The 16,757-nt window shown below is 37.8% G+C and overlaps 3 protein-coding genes and 1 long non-coding RNA gene across 4 annotated transcripts; 3 read left to right on the top strand and 1 right to left on the bottom strand.

Annotated features, from left to right (window-relative positions):
- Positions 1-2,640: 2,640 nt before the first annotated feature.
- On the top strand, positions 2,641-4,600 carry LOC137734715 (aspartic proteinase PCS1). Its single transcript, XM_068473982.2, has one exon. The coding sequence runs from the start codon at positions 2,930-2,932 to the stop codon at positions 4,217-4,219; it is 1,290 nt and encodes a 429-aa protein (XP_068330083.1). The 5' UTR covers positions 2,641-2,929; the 3' UTR covers positions 4,220-4,600.
- Positions 4,601-5,819: 1,219 nt separating this feature from the next.
- On the top strand, positions 5,820-9,143 carry LOC137734775 (E3 ubiquitin-protein ligase SDIR1). The gene is made up of 9 exons (XM_068474061.2): positions 5,820-6,375; positions 6,782-6,924; positions 7,150-7,204; positions 7,288-7,340; positions 7,460-7,688; positions 7,843-7,957; positions 8,113-8,158; positions 8,334-8,459; positions 8,855-9,143. Exons 2-9 carry the CDS (start codon positions 6,847-6,849, stop codon positions 8,978-8,980), a joined length of 828 nt encoding a protein of 275 aa, XP_068330162.1. The 5' UTR covers positions 5,820-6,375; positions 6,782-6,846; the 3' UTR covers positions 8,981-9,143.
- Positions 9,144-11,072: 1,929 nt separating this feature from the next.
- LOC137733957 (FKBP-like peptidyl-prolyl cis-trans isomerase family protein) lies at positions 11,073-13,425 on the bottom strand. The gene is made up of 6 exons (XM_068473178.2): positions 13,213-13,425; positions 12,598-12,734; positions 12,328-12,461; positions 12,163-12,242; positions 11,563-11,655; positions 11,073-11,404 (listed from the first exon to the last, which is right to left on the bottom strand). Exons 1-6 carry the CDS (start codon positions 13,386-13,388, stop codon positions 11,254-11,256), a joined length of 771 nt encoding a protein of 256 aa, XP_068329279.1. The 5' UTR covers positions 13,389-13,425; the 3' UTR covers positions 11,073-11,253.
- Positions 13,426-14,981: 1,556 nt separating this feature from the next.
- LOC148695942 (uncharacterized) lies at positions 14,982-16,241 on the top strand. Its single transcript, XR_015964089.1, has 2 exons — positions 14,982-15,279; positions 15,983-16,241. It is a non-coding gene; the product is annotated as an uncharacterized LOC148695942 (long non-coding RNA).
- Positions 16,242-16,757: the final 516 nt, after the last annotated feature.

The raw sequence follows: 16,757 nt of genomic DNA, 5'->3' as shown, positions 1-16,757 counted from the left end.
TTGACTTGATAATATATATATATATATATATATATATATATATATATATATATATATATATATATATGCACGTAACTTGAAAGCCTTCAAACTATTAGGTTTGAAGATTATCATCGATCGCAGCTATGTCTTTCCTGTGAGGCATTTAGTTTTGTCATAGTTGCTGTCAAAGCATGCTGCATGCCTAGGTATTGTGATGGGAAGGGAAACATCATCAGAGAACGCGCACGATTCCCTTTCAGTCACAATCTTTTTGGTATTAGTATGTTTCACATTATTTGAAGATTTTGACCCCTAATCCGTGTGGGAACCAGCATATTAATTAAGCGGTAATCAAGCTTGTTGATGATATTATGCATCATGCATCTTCTTTTTGGTAGCTAATTGGGTACACCAATCATTATTCATCAATTTTGATATATACATTTAGATGACACATTCTTACAATAACTCGATTTATAATTATGTCATTGTATTCAGAACTTAGATTACACATTCTAACGATAACTTGATTTATCTAAAATGAAAATCATTTTCCACTAAATGACTGGTCCAATAATCCCATTAACTAGTAAACATCACTATTCTCCACTACTTGAATATGAAACATAACATCATATAGGAATAAAAATGCTATGATCCGTGGCTGAAATTGGTAATCTCAAACAACATAAAATTAACAATTTGACAATATAATATGTTGTGTTATACTTTGAGTTCAGATTATAAATTTGAATAATAACTTAAATGACCAGCGACTCAAATTAACAAGAAGTTAGATTGACGGACTGACTAAAATGGCATATGGTACGTCAAGACTGTCATGCAATAAAGCATTTCTAAATAAAGTAGAAGGTTCTGAATGACACTTAATTTGACTGATAAACAGTACCAGGTAGGGGGCTGCCTTCAGGACCAAAGTCTAGGGTTTACATGTATGCCGAAAGTTCTAACATTTGTTTAATATTAGTGCCGGGTTGACAATATAATACATACTTAACAGTAGTTAATCAAATAATTGTCTACTAAAAAGGTTTAAGAGTCAAGGCTTAAATTAAAAATATAAGTTTCTCATCGCCAAGGAGCATACATTTTTGTCTCCAGTTGTACCTTCCAGATAATGCCTTCTCAAAGGGTATGTCGGCAATTCACGAATCTCTAGCTCACATAAGTCAGATTGGTTGCTAATCACCGGCTCATCTAATTAAGATTAGAGAGATAATTGAATTCATTAACTTTCATTTTCATATTAATACAATAGCAATGAGTTGCAGTAGAACAGGAAAGAAGAAGAAAAGACTAAAGTAGTAAAACATTAACATTACAGAGTAACGCATGTGGGATACTTTTTTTTTCTTTGGGTCGAGTTGAAATCCTTGAAGGGTTTTTATCGTCTTTGTACTTAGTCATTATTCACCAAAATAATGAATATCTTACTAAAACTTAAAAAAGTGGTAAAACGTTACAAAAAACAAATTAAATGAAAACTATTAAAAAAAATCATGAACAATGGAAATAAGTTGTTTGATTAGTGCAAAGTACAGAAAAAATTGAATAAAATAATAGCATAATTGAGGTGATGCTTTCTCCATAAGGAGATTTGATTTGAAACTTTATTTATGAACAAGATTATTAGGAGTAGTAATAGGTGAATAATTCTTTTCAAAGTTTAATCACCTTTTTGGGCTGTTGGATTCGAAGCTTAATCAATCAGAAAGGGAAGGATTAAGCAGTCTAGCCACTAATATATTCATGGCTCGTAATAAACAAGCAAATAGCAAAGCATATGGTCAGATAGAACGTCTATTGTATGCAGTCTTACTCTTACTTTGTAAAGAGGTTGTTACACAACTTAAACTCGTAATCTTTCGATCATAAAGAAACAACATTTTTGTTGGGCTAAGACTCGCTCTTACATTAGAAATTTAGGAGGTAAGAATATAAAAATTTGACCTTTAAATTGTTCATGCAAGGCAAAGAAAGCAGAAGAGTAAAAACCAATTTTTATATACGAACAATTTTAGATTATAAGTAAAGGAATGCACCTACTTCAACCTGAAAACATACGTAAGTGAAAAGGGAAGACTCCATCACCAAAAACCCGATACCTTCAAAGACAAAAAGCACGTATGAGAAAGAATTACGTTAAAGATTGACAAAAAATAAAAAAAATATTACGTTAAAGACAATGAAAACGAGAGAAGGGAATGAAACGTAAGTTCTCGGATACAAATTACAATATAACTGCTTTTAAGCGCACTTTAATATTATTACAAATTTATGGTAAAAAATACATTATGACATGTTTACTTATCAGTAATGAGTATGAGAAGAAAAATATCGTCTCTTCCTAAGAAAATTAGTAATACAATATCCTAAAAATTATGAATGAGACTTATTCCTTATTTTCTGTATCCCTAAGTATTTAAAGTTCTTACTCGTTCCTAAATTTCCCATTCCTTTCCTTAAATCAGCAGTTGTTTTTTAGTTTCCTTATCATATATATAATGGATACGGGTTAAAAAAGTTAATGCTTTTAACCGTTTAATATTACGGAAGTAAACGTTCTTAAGACCTTGATTAATTACAAACCCCTTGCAAAAAAATCAGAACTTTGATTACATAACATCTCTTTATAGGTACAAATACATAATCATGTGATTTGCATGTATAAATTTTCTTAAACCAAATTTTGGGAGAAAGAGAGAGAGAGAGAGAGATTATGTAGTATATAAGAAACCAAAAATCGTACCCTTCACCACTCACGCACACCTGCAACAAATACAGAGACCCCGCCACAAACTCTCGCTCTCTCACCAATCTCTCAAACTCCCCTGCAACACCAACGCATTCAAATCCCAAATCCAACAAAAAAAAACATACATTCCATTCGATTTCAGTTCCTCAATTCGTAGTTTCACCAAAAACCATGCTTATTCTCCTACCCTTCGTTCTTCTTCTTCAACTCCTCACCACCCTCTGTTTCTCTGCTCCAAAACCAGAAACTCTAATCCTACCCCTCAAAACACAAACCCTCCCTCAAGGGTACCTCCCAAAATCCACCAACAAGCTCTCCTTCCACCACAACGTCACCCTCACAATCTCCCTTTCGGTCGGCTCGCCGCCGCAGCAAGTCACCATGGTCCTTGACACCGGCAGCGAGCTCTCCTGGCTCCGCTGCAAAAAAGCTCCCAACTTCAACTTTGTTTTTAACCCACTCGCATCCAAGTCCTACTCCCCAGTCCCCTGCTCCTCTCCTGTCTGCCGGACCCGGACCAGCGACTTCCCCAATCCCGTTTCCTGCGACCCGAAAAAGCTCTGCCACGCCATTCTCTCCTACGCCGACGGTTCCTCCATCGAAGGCAACCTCGCATTGGAAACTTTCAATCTCGGGTCGTCAGCCCAACCCGGTACGATATTCGGGTGCATGGATTCCGGGTCCAGTTCGAACGCCGATGAGGACGCCAAGACAACCGGGTTAATGGGCATGAACCGCGGGTCATTGTCCTTCGTAACACAGATGGGATTTCCGAAATTTTCCTACTGCATATCGGATCGCGACTCGTCCGGTATTTTGCTTTTCGGCGAAGCGAAATTTGGTTGGCTCAAACCGTTAAATTACACCCCTCTGGTTCAGATATCGACACCATTACCGTACTTCGACCGGGTCGCGTACTCGGTCCAGCTGGAGGGGATCCGGGTTGGAGGTAAGGTGTTACCACTCCCGAAATCGGTTTTCGTACCGGACCATACCGGGGCGGGTCAAACAATGGTCGACTCGGGGACCCAGTTCACTTTCCTACTCGGTCCGGTTTACACCGCGCTGAAAAACGAATTCGCTCAGCAGACCAAACCGGTTCTGAAAACTTTGGACGACCCGAATTTCGTGTTCCAAGGAGCGATGGATTTGTGTTTCCAAGTCCCCACGAACCGGCCGAGCCTGCCCGAGTTGCCGGCAGTGACGCTGATGTTTCGGGGGGCCGAGATAAGCGTGTCGGGGGAGAGGCTGCTGTATCGGGTGGCGGGAATGGTTAGGGGCGGGAATCAGGTGTATTGCTTCACATACGGGAACTCTGACTTGCTGGGCATAGAGGCGTTTGTGATTGGTCACTATCATCAGCAGAACCTGTGGATGGAATTTGATCTGGAGAAATCTAGGGTGGGAGTGGCTGAGGTTAGGTGTGATCTTGCTGGTCAAAAGCTTGGCCTAGGTGCTTAAGTGGGACCCGGGCTAGGTCTGAGCTGGCAAAGTTTTGGTGACTTACAAATCAATACGATAAGATGAAGGTATTTCAAACCAATAACGTACTACGACGTGAGCGGCAAAGGCTAAGACATGTCTCATTAGGTGATTGTGTGGACCATGATGGGCCGAACAAAGTTGTTGATACTAAGATAGGTGGCCCATTTTGTTCAGATATTATGTGGTCCTGGGGATTTGCGTAAATATCAAAAATTAGGTGGTACTTTGAATAGTTTAACTTTTCTGTTTTGGTAATTTTGTAGTTTATTTTAATTTTTTAACAGTGAGATTCTGTAACTCTGTGTTGGGCAATGAATATGTATTTTTGTGTTGGGCAATGAATATGTATTTTAGTGACGGCAGGTGGGGCAGGAGGGGTAGAATGTTGCAGGGTTCGATTGCCCATGATTCCAAAAGATTTTTCAGTATGATATTCACACAAGATAATACATTACGTTTTTATATAAATAATGAGATATGTGTGTTAAAAGGTTAATAATTTAAAAATTAAAACTTTTTATCACTTACATAAAAACATATGATATATCATCCATGTTCCCATTATAACTAAAAATTTCTTCAAGATTCCAACTCCAATGGCGGAGTTTGGATTTTCTGTGGGACCGAAGAGGATGGTGAAGGGTGCCTAATCTATCAAGAGTTGCACATATTATAAAATCATACATTAATTTGCACTTGAATTGTCTCCCTCCCCCATGTTTTGCTCAATTTACCCTACATATGTGATAAAAGATAATATGCAATTTCCATAGTCTCAAATTTTCATTGAAATTGATACACAATGTACTAAATCCCTTGTTCGTAAAATATGTTTTTAAAATTTAATGATCAAGTCATGAAAATCAATGTAGATGATCTAATATCCTACTAGATAGGGTGTTGAGTTTTTATCCGTATGTTTCGGGTTTGAAACCCTCCCCACTTCCCCTATATATATATATATATATTTTTTTTTTTAAGTTCTATAATAAATAAACTATTCCCTTGGCGATCATAAATAAAACAAAATGTGGCCTATTTATACCACAACAAAAGTCAAAGCGAATTTCTTTAGAGAAGTGTTATTGGCACTCCAAAAATCTCATTTTACACTCCTCACAAGTGTATTTTTCTTTCTAAATATAGAAAGTTTGGAGTGTAGAATGAGAAATTTGGAGTACCAATAACAATTCCCTTTATTTATCTATGACGGCCTTTATTATGATGGTCAAACGTGTGATGTAATCTTAGAACCAGTTAGAGTTACGTTGTTTGTTTGTTTTGTTGTTGTGGTCACATTGGTGACGTAGTCTTAGAGTTTGTTTGGTGAGTTAGATGAGATTGAGCCTTAAGGATATAATAGGATTGGCACGGACATGTAAGACATGACTTGTAACTCATGTATAAAGATAAGTTAGATAACTCATTCTATTTTGATTCATAACCTATCATGTCCAATCTTCCCTATCTACATTTTAACACAACAAACAAGAGACTGGACTCAAGTCCATTTTAATTGGCCACAATCAATCCAAAGAGGCCCTTAAAACTAGAGGGACTTACTCGAAAGAGATTCACCAATAGAAAACCTAATTCATTTTCTTCTTTCAACCTGTTACATTGAAATTGCTCCCTCAATAAAATTCAATTATTTTAAATTAATGAGAGAATGAATGATTTGAACATTGAACATAATAGATTGTAAACGCACTGTAACTAACATGACAATTCACCACTTTTGATAGACAACCTAATTTTGGTTTCTTGGTTGGTTATGTTGTTTGGTTTCTTGTTGATCAGAACGGTGCGTTTAGGACTGGTTGCTGATTGGGGAAGCCCGAAAGTTGAAACCGAAAAGGAGTCTCCGAGATTTAGCAGTCAAAGCAGCCGTTAAAGACTAACCAGGAGGGAAACGGTGTCGTGGCGAAACACTAATTGAACTAAAATCTTCGTAGAGTTGTTAAACAAACCAAACAGTTCCGACGGGAGCGGCAAAACGCGTCCGAGTCGACTCAGATTTCTGCACGCTCCAACTCGCTCCCTTTCTTCCAACGAAGAAGCGCTTGCATGGCGTTTTCGTGAAAACGCTGCCGTTTCTTGTGATCTGAGCCATCCGAAGTCGTTTCTTTTCTGTGAGTCCTTTGTCTATTCGCGTTTCTCAGTCCCTTGTTTATTTTCTGATTGCTTTGATTTTCTTGATCGTAGCTTACGAAAGCTTCTTCTAATATGCCTCTGTAATTCTTAATCTCTCACAGCATTCGATTGCGACCTGAATCACTAAAGTTCAAAGAATAATTTTTTGTGGTTAATTGCATAGCTAAGGGAACGTGATTTGGGGATTAGGGTTCTTATTGGTTTGTGATTTTGTATCAGGAATTTGGAATTAATTGGGTTTTGGTTTTTTTATTTTTTTCACTCGTGATTTTCTTACTGCACGTCAATTGGGAATCTGGAGTTACGTTTTACCAGTATTTTGCTTCTGTTTGTGTATGAATTATGAGGATTACTGGTTGTATGTGTTTTCTTGGCGTGTTTCAGTTCAGTGAATTGGAAAGTCAGTGACTTCATAGTTTGAGCAGAGAGGGCTTTGGAACTCTACAGACATGAGTTTTGTATTCCGGGGTTCCAGGGCGGATATCGAAAGTGGATTCCCGGAATTTATAACAGAGCGGCGTGCAGTGGTACATTTCTTGTATTTCACATATTTCCATTGAATTTGGCCCTAATTCGACCTTTTTCAAGGGTGGAGGTTTGAATTTCATGTTTTAATCCATGGCCAGTGTGTATGCAATTTTCTATTTTTCTCATTTGCCAATACCCTTTGGGCCTAATTGCACCTTCTAGGGAACAGGGGCAAAGTTATTATTATTCATTAATTTGTACTGATATTGGTTGTTTTATCTCAGCGCGTTCATCCACCACGCTCTGTCAATTCCAACTCACTTGCTTTTCTTGTCACAGGTGCCTATAATATTACCCTTTGTATAGTCTTGTAATTTTGTTGGTTGGTACTGATATCTGTTTATGTGTTGTCTTATGGTCAGTTCTTTTGCTGTTCATGATACTGAACTCACACCAGATGTCACCAAATTTTCTGGTATTGTCTTTCTCCGAGTCTGTTAAATTGGTTTGCTACATTTACTGGTCCAGGTTGCTGTTCGTTTAGGTTGTTTTATGAGAAATTTAAACATCGTTCTTTTAAACTTATGCATGTAGCTCTGGCTAGTTCTTGGTGTCTTTTTGATGGCTACAACATTAAGGATGTATGCAACATGTCAACAACTTCAAGCTCAAGCACAGGCTCATGTAGCATCAGGCAGTGGCCTTCTTGGCCATACTGAATTGCGGTTGCATATGCCACCATCGATAGCCCTAGCAACAAGAGGGCGCCTTCAAGGCCTCAGGCTTCAGCTTGCACTTCTTGACCGGGAATTTGATGACCTAGGTTAGTGGTTAAATCTGTCTGAAAATGATTTTTACATCTTGAAACCCCATTCATGGCTGTTATAAAAATTTTACTAGCCAAACCATAGCTTTGTCTCTTAGTATTTTTTATAGCCTTTAGTTTTATGCCAAATTACTCTACTGTTCAATACCAGATTATGAAACTTTGCGAGCTCTGGATTCTGATAATGTTCCAGCAGCTTCTTCTATGAGTGAGGAAGAGATAAATGCTCTTCCGGTCCATAAATACAAGGTGCCAGGTCCTCAAATGTAAGTTCTCTAGTTTTTTTTTGCCTTGAGTGATTGATTTAGACAAAAAGAGTCCAACAATTTTTGAGACAAATGGAAGAATGAATTGAATTATAGTTGTTTAGCCTTTGCATGTTGAATACATTTGTTTTATCATGGTTTTGTTCTGTATGCAGTGGTGCTTCATCAATGCAACAAGCTTCATCTTCAGCACCTGCTGAGGTGGCTATATATTATCCCTCTTTCCTTTTGTATTTTTCACCCTTCTATCACTCTATAAGAGTAAAGAGATTCCTGCATTTCATTTTGTATGAGTACAACCAGAAGAAATTTTGTGTATGATATGATAGCAGTGCATTTATTCTGTGGCATTGTATCTTTCTGTTCTATTTTGCAGAAGAAGCAAGAAACTGTCGACACAGTTGGGAGCACAAAAGCAGTGGAAGATGAACTGACTTGTAGTGTTTGCCTGGAGCAAGTTACTGTGGGAGAACTAATCCGCAGCCTTCCATGCTTGCATCAGGTTCGGTTCTCTTTTCAGTGGTTTGACATTCTTAGGCTTCTTTTTCCTGTATTTTTCAGTTGCAAGTTTTAGGATTTCTTGCTGAACAAAAATGTTTGCTAAGAAATTCTTCTGATACGGAGTAATGTGTGGTTGGTCCCAACTACAAAATGCATCTAGGCTCGACCCTACACACACACACACGTGCACACACGTCCCCACACCGCACGCTCTCTCACTCAAGCAAATTATGAACCTAAAACACATCTCTAGCTAATTGGACAAGAGGAGTCTCATTTTGCACTCCAAACCTTGTGTGGTGCATTGTTGTGATAGAAGACACTTTTATGTAATGGTGCTCCGGTATTCTAAAATCTCGCTTTATTATTGTGTTTCTTTCTGTTGTTTTGCTGCAGTTCCATGCTAGTTGCATTGATCCATGGCTGAGGCAGCAGGGAACCTGTCCGGTATGTAAATTCCGAGCAGGATCAGGGTGGCATGAAAATGGAGAAGCTGGAACGGATGCTTCTTACATGGTTTAATTATAACAGAGTAACTAGTAGATGTACCTTCCTGCATAGTTAGGCACACTGATGGATCAGATTCAAGGGTTATGGCCAGCATTGGCATTGCTGTAATTATCTTGACATTTAGGCATTGAAATGGCTGAATATATTATGCCCTCAATACAACAAATTTTGTGTATTTTGAAATCCGTATAAAAAAGATGGTCTTTGTAGACCACATGACATGGCGGGAATCGAGATCCTCTTCGGATCTCTGTGTCCAGAGCTAAAGGATCAGTAGATTCCAACCACTCATTTTTAATCTTGCGGCTCCTATTAGCCAATCTCACTGGTTCACCTTACACAAATTAAGGGTCAAAATTTCTCTCTTCAACGGTCCGGATCTCTTTGTCCATAAGCTCTAGACATAGAGATCCGGAGAGGATCCCAATTCATATGGCGGTTGTGGTTGAATTAATTTTTCACCAAGGAGTGCAGGATGAATTTTTGGAGAGCGATAACATCTCCGTTCCTTACGAACATGGCCTTTTTAGCGGTTGTGATTGGATTAAAATTGAAAAACTCATAAATCTAAGGCTTTTCTAGTACTACTCTGTTGGGGGAAATTGCAAATTATAACGCTTGAAGCGACATACATATCCCAAATCCATAAAAAAAAAAATCAAAAGAGTAACAATCTTCACGGGCGCTCAAAGTAATTGCCGGTGCTGCTGGTATTCTTTCCGAAGAGGCTTAACCTTCATCAGCTCAGCTTTTGGTTTTCCAGAAAATTTAAAAAAGAACAAGAAGATAACAGATGCGTATCTCTCGCGCATGAATTTTTCTTAAAATTTAAATATCTTCTTCTGTGGAATTCCGAACAGAATCAAAAGTTTCTTCTTGCGTGGAAGAGCACCTGATTCTGTGGCAGTTTGATGTGTCTGACTTGGACAACAAGCTACTCGACAGTTCACCTCTTCTCTGCCTTCAGCTGCTGCTTCATTTGTTTCCGGCAAACCCACTGCCATGGACGTTCTGTCGTTGAAGTTTGATGTGGCGATAATTCTCTCAGCATAATTAGATAGAATCTTTGAGGAAAGGCCAAAGATGTTGGTGAATCAAGGTTTAGCCTGTCGTTCTGGCAATACAGATAAAATTGAACCTGATTTCTGAGGTCACTTCCCAATGCGAGATGGAAAAGAGAATGGCGGACGCCGCAGGTGGTTATACTTACAGAAAATCTCTCACAACCCCAAGCTTCTGGAAGGGTGACGGATGAGTCTTCACTCTTGGATGATGGAGCAGGAGTTGAATCTGATAGTGCAAACAACGATGACTGTATGTCATCCTGCACCAAGGAATAACACAAATTATCATTCAGAACTTCGACATTGAGCATTCATTTCCTCCAAGAAAACTAAAGATCCTACCGGGCCAAGGAAACAAAAGTGATGAAGGTGGCTTCTTATCTGCAAACAAATGATCCTTGTTTGATCTGTCAGCATCCCACAGCTTGTCAAGTGTACGTGTGATTGGATGAACATCCACTAGAGGGTAGAACACCTCCATGTCATCCTTGAAGTTATAAGTAGATCGAGGAGGATGCAATGTACGCAATGTTCTGCCTCCTTGCGGTGTATCCTCTGCAGTAGATGCATCAAGTGTAACTGAAGATGCTACTCCGCTGCCAGCTGCTGTAACTGAGATGTCTCGGCAGATAAACTTGAACGGCCTGGATTTCGAGAGCTCGATACTGCCATAGATAGAGGAAGACTTGATGAAGTCACAGAAGGGGGTCAGGCAGAAGGGTTACATCTTCAACAGCGTCTCCTAAATTACTCATGATTTGAGAGGCGAGGCTAAAAATCTAAAGATTTACTAGACCTTGCCATTCAATGGTGAAGAAATTGATACTTGCAATACAAGTTTTGTGTATCTGATTGAAATCTCCTTGTTAAGGCCTTGTGATTCATAAAGTTCCCGAATTTGGAACTTTTGTCAAGAATTTAGCAGCCGGAAATTATTAGAATCGGAATTTCCGATCTAGGAAATTTCAATCGGGCCGATTAATTCCGGGCAGCACAGTAAAGAAATGCAATAATTCAGCATAAATAAATAAAAGCATGGATTATGTAATAATTCAACACCTCATATTTCAATAACACATCAATAACATCTTTTCTGGTCCGAAAATAACTTATTTATGGAGGACACAGTTCGGTCTAACTTGCGAATTAAATTTATTTATTGTAGCTACTTAAATACGAAGGATCAAGCTCATGCAAACATGCGAGTCTGCGACCGAGTGCCTATTTTGCTTTCCCTTTTCCCTTTCCTCCGCCCTTCTTGGCATCTAACTTTGCTTGAATACGAGCAGCGGCAGCAGCTTTGGCCTCTTCTCTCTTCTTCTTCTCTTCCTCTTTGTTTGCAGCAACTAACTCCCTCTGTTTCTTCAGTTCTCTGTTGTGAGGACCAACACAAAATTCAATCAATCATACTGGTTACAAAAAAGTTGGTAGATCTCAATGGAACCAACAAAAAGTTCAACGGTAACAATAAGACTTGCATTATATATCTGGAATGTAAGTTATGGAGAAGATGAAAATAAATGGACTTACTCTAGCCTAGCCCTTTCCTCTGAAGCACTACCCAAGCTTAATCCCTTCCGTGGATTGCAAGCAACCAACTCCACTTCAAATACAAGGGTTGCACTGCAGGAGTAATTTGTAATGGACGATGAATTAATTCCAAAGGCATTGTAGAGCGACACCATTTGTAACAAGAAATAAAACATGATTAACCAAGAAAATTGATGTAGACTTTTACGAACACTTGGATACAGTCATACACCAGAATGCTTAATGCACAAATTGGCAAGTACCGAGCGTGAAGGCCCTCCCTCGTCTTACCACCTGGAATTTATGTACATTTCTTTTCAACATGCTTCTGGAGATTTTACATCTATTCAACAAATATCTTGGTTTATAGTTGGGAATCGAAGATCACCAACCAAATAACTCTTAAATCATAGACTAAGATGCAATTGTTTACTATAAGCATATACTATCCACATTTGGGAGATAATTATGTCTGGACAGTGTTGTTTTGGCATCTCGGTGCGCAAACATATTTTTAACTTAACAAAGCTACTAGCACTCCTAGTGTCCCTTAATAAAAAAAATTTGACAGAAAAATAATGAATAGAACAAAGGCATTACCCGGGTGGGATATCTGGTGGAGAACCAGCACTTCCATAGGCGTATTCTGGCTTGCAAGTGATCTTAGCAATCTCCCCAACCTGATGAAACAATCAAAAGAGAAAACATGTAATAGGGGACTTAAAAAATTCACAAAAAAATCCTCAAAGAGAAGCTTATTTTAACCTTCATGGTTTTCACTGCAATATCCCAAGCCTTGATCACACTGCCCTTCCCAATCTCAAATGAGAATATTGTATTATCTTCGTGCGTCGTGTCAAAGACTTCGCCGGTTTCCTCAAGAATGCCTTCATAATGAACTGCCAACATAATGTCTATGATTATTAACAAATTGAACATAAGTTTGCTAGGTATTTCCACTCAACCTAATCACAAAATGTTCCCACTGCACAAACGAAAAATAAATATGATCAGCAACAACACTCTAGCCCTTACCATCAACGAGCGGAAGGTCTTGGGTCGGAGCAATTGCATCTGGCTTTGCACGCCTTACAATTTTCTTGAGAACACCGCCATCCCCGGATAAATCAATTGCATCACTCATGGCTGCAGCAGTTGCAATCTTCAATGTTCTGGTCATGTCATAGACATACAAACATGAATCCATGACATGATAAAATGGATATGAAAAAGGCAAATCCACCACATCATTACTTAGCATAAAAAAAAACCTCCAGAAAGGTTGTATCTTTGGAAAAAAAATTTCCATTAACTAATGATAAATTGCAGGACATTAATAAAAAATTTCAAAACCCTAGAGGAATTTCCATTAACTAATGATAAATTGCAAGACATTAATAAAAAAAATTCAAAACCCTAGTGGGTTTTTGATACAATTACAAACAAAAACCCCCCAAAAGTTTTAAATTTTGTTGTTCTAAACAGAAATTAACAAGTAATTGAAGCTAAACTAATAAAATTAGGGGTTTTAACTAAAATCCACCAATTACTTCAATCTCAAATTAACAAGGTGAGAAAAAATAAAATTAAAAAAAATACAAAAATCAGTAATTTTGGGAGTAAGGGTGAGAGAGTTGGAGTTGGACTGACCCGTTTCGAGGCGATAAAGGAGCTTCGGAAACGGAGAGGGGCAATCGGGTCGTCGGGTTGAAAGGGAGACGATAAATCGGGTGGTATAGCCGGGAGCTTCGGTGGCCATCGGCGTCTGATGAAGGATGCACTCGACGCGGAAAGATGGCGTCTTTATATAACGATGACTCGATCATGATAATGAAATTCCCACGCGCACGTTTAGCGTGTGATTCAGCAGATGCTGAAATGATGGGAGAAGTATAAGTGGATGAAGCATAAGGTACCGCTCAAAGTTTTTACCGTACCACGATTAATGTTAGAGAGATCAATTAGATTAATTTTTTTGATCAAAATTATAAATTATATGATGTATCATCAATAAAAATAAGCATGTTAATTAATATTTAGTTAATAATCTAATTATCAGTAATCACACATGCAAAAACTTGATCTGAATTTGTCACTGAAGTTGAGAGAACATGCTTGAATTTGTTTGACGACGTTGAAGTGTGGGAGATTATGAGATAGGTTAGATAACTCACTCTATTTGAGATTCGTAACCTATTTTTGTCCTATTATATCCAAGTTACGTTCTTACACAACAAACGTCGGTTGGGTTATGTTCAATTAAAACGACAAACATCAGTTTGATTACAAGTCCAATTTAATTGGACAAAACTCATCACATCATGCCTACCAAATCCTCCTAATCCACCAAAACCGGAGATTTAGACCGTTGAAATTTGATCCAACAGCTACAAACAGGGCCCACTTTAAAAGTTATAATAACTTTAGCCGTTGGATCAAATTTCAACGATCCCGATTTCCGAATTTAGTAAATTAGGAGGAAGAGATCCGAAGATATCCCTTTTCTACCCAAAAAAGTCCTAATGGTAGTTGGATTCATGTTGAAAATTAAAAGCTGCCGTTTCTCTTTTCTCTAGCCCCAAAACCGGTCCTTTTCTTTTTCCTGTTCTGTTACAAACAAGAACAACCAGCCCTTTTCATTTCACATTGATGATTTGGATATTGCATGAGCAGAGATAAAACAAATTACTCCTCCAATTTCCGAATTAGACCCCACCACATCGGGCTTTTTCTCCTTTCACTCCCTCCACCTCTTGTCTTCCAAGTTGAGTCCACCGGCGTTTAAAATTCTTGGTCCATCCCTGTGCACGAAGCATGCAACGGGAGAGACCCACGTAGGAGTTATGCTCCCGCGTGATCGTGGGGTCCTAGACGAAGCTCCACGTGAGCAACGGTCCAAAATGGCGCAGAGCTTGATTTGGATGATTATCTGCAGGGCGCCACGTATTGATTAACTTATGTTCCGATTAGATTCCAGGGAGCCTATCATGTCCTTCAGGGTGGCGTGACCGTGATGTGACCGTTGACCAAGCTACTTATCAGCACAGTAAACGTAAAAGATATTTACATAAAAGATATTTATATATAAAGCCGGAGTGTTCTACTTCTACCATCATATAAATCAGACCCATCGCTGATAATTACATTTTGACGAAGTGACTCTTATTAGCATTTTAAAATTTTCATTCTACATTTTTTATAAGTGTATTTTTTTCTAATTAAAGAAAGTTTGAAATGCCAAATGAGATTTTTGAAATACTAATAACAATTCTCTTTGATAAATATCTTTTATATATAAAGTTGGAGGTTAATTTTGGTGTCACGGCTTTGACAAAATGAATATAACAAAAATGCCCCTGGGCCAAAAAAAAAAAAATCAAAACAGCAAAAATGAATGCATAAGATAATACAATGGTAATTTTGTAAATTTACCCACGCGTCCCTCATTGCTCCGCCTTATTCCTTTTGTTTCTCTGCTTTTTGTTTCACTGTGCACAGCGCTGCCCAAGCGTCCTCATCCGTGTGCCTTTTTGTTGGATTTTCTTCCTGCTATACGTGTGTTGCTCATCCTGGAACGGAAGAAAGATGGAAAAGCAGGGCCCTTCCATTTGCTTCCACAGATTTTTCGACCTCTCTCAGAGGCTCCAAATGTTTCTGATTCGGGTATAATGTCATCAAATTCTGGACGACGTGCATCCAGACATCAGTTTGGTAAAGGTGAAGATTTGCCTAATCCTATTGGTACATAATCATATGAGAAAATAAGGATTTGAACATGTTAATTAGGTAAGAATTAGTTTACATTAGAGAATATATATGATTTTGGAATGTGTTGGTGTACTCAAGGACAATTATATCTGTGAACAGATGTTTGGTTGGAAAGTCTACCCATAAAGAAGAACAAATATAAGGGTAGAGAATGTGAATTCCCAAAGAGTAGGATTGGCCCTTCGTTTTAAAATTTTCGTACTTTACTTCTCATTCTTATATACCCTTATGTATCAGTAACATGTATTCGACTTTAGAACTTTATTCGAAATCATTTGGTGGGTGTTTGGAATTTTAGAATTAGATTTTCAATTGGTTTGGTGAATTCTTAACTTTTAATCTCATTTGGGCTATTTAGCTGTTTTTGTTATGAAATTGTTCACTGATTGCATATTGGTAATTTGATAGATTTTGTTTGTGTTAGCTCCAATTTCTTGCTCTAAGAAAACCAATTGGTTGGGTTTAAGTTTTTCGTACTTTTCGTTGTTTTGTTTGCATAAAAACATGTTTTACAAATTTGGGGACTGATCTGAAATCAAATTGGTGGATGTTTGTAATCCCAATTGGAGAAGACTATTTTTGCTCAAAAGTTTGTTAATTGATAGAGATTGCAAGTATAACATGGTGTTGTGTTGGATTTTGGTTGGTTTAGGTTGTAGAAGATGGGGGCTTTGGATGCAAGGAAGTTGGTGTCATTTGCAATTGGTTGCATGGGGTGTTTTCTCTTTATACCGAAGTTTGAGAAAGAGTTCAACTTTGGTATGTATTTGAAAATTAGTTTATTATTATTATTTTTTTTTTTTTTAAATTCTAATTCTGTGGTATACATCTTCTCCAAATTCAGAGAATTTTGTGATTATAAACATTTTCATCATTCAAGGGAGTCAGACTGATGGTTCTTTGCACTACAACTTGGTCATGTTAGGCTTTTCTTATCATTGAGCCAAAACGATTTGGTGATATAGATTTTGCAACTTATCATGTTAGACTAATAATTTTTCCATCAATTTCTCATCTTTTTTTTTTTTTTTTTTTTGGTTTACGAACGTTAATTGTTTGATCCATGGTATAGTATGTTGAAAGATAACATGTTAACAATAGTTTTAAACCAACATGATCTTACCCCATTTCGAAAACAAATTAAAGAAATAATGATGGACATGCATGTTAAAAATATTACGAATTTAAAGAGGTGAAACCCAACTCATAACTGCTACCTATTTAGTTTAACACAATTTTCCTTTGCTTGGTTGCTGAGAAAATGTTGGGAAACAAAGGAACTCAATTTGAGTGCTATTGTCGTAATTCAAAAAATGTCTTTTGCACGCGTGCATGAAGGTTAGTGTTTAGGAATTTAGATTGGGAAAGGATAATGAACAATGGTTGGGTAATCTCAATAAAAATCATAAATAATGTAACGCATGTTT

Source organism: Pyrus communis, chromosome 7 (assembly GCF_041283825.1).
Source record: "Pyrus communis isolate YQ-2024b chromosome 7, ASM4128382v1, whole genome shotgun sequence".
In the NCBI taxonomy this organism is placed as follows: domain Eukaryota; kingdom Viridiplantae; phylum Streptophyta; class Magnoliopsida; order Rosales; family Rosaceae; genus Pyrus; species Pyrus communis.
This window is presented reverse-complemented; position numbering and strand designations above follow the sequence as displayed.

Coding starts and splice junctions, on each gene's coding strand:
- LOC137734715 (XM_068473982.2), top strand. CDS start 2,930: ATGCTTATTCTCCTACCCTTCGTTCTTCTTCTTCAACTCCTCACCACC.
- LOC137734775 (XM_068474061.2), top strand. CDS start 6,847: ATGAGTTTTGTATTCCGGGGTTCCAGGGCGGATATCGAAAGTGGATTC. Junction 7,341..7,459: donor AGATGTCACCAAATTTTCTG/GTATTGTCTTTC, acceptor TTATGCATGTAG/CTCTGGCTAGTTCTTGGTGT. Junction 8,159..8,333: donor CATCTTCAGCACCTGCTGAG/GTGGCTATATAT, acceptor TCTATTTTGCAG/AAGAAGCAAGAAACTGTCGA.
- LOC137733957 (XM_068473178.2), bottom strand. CDS start 13,388: ATGATCGAGTCATCGTTATATAAAGACGCCATCTTTCCGCGTCGAGTG. Junction 12,462..12,597: donor AGACCTTCCGCTCGTTGATG/GTAAGGGCTAGA, acceptor TTATGTTGGCAG/TTCATTATGAAGGCATTCTT. Junction 11,656..12,162: donor CCACCAGATATCCCACCCGG/GTAATGCCTTTG, acceptor TTACTCCTGCAG/TGCAACCCTTGTATTTGAAG.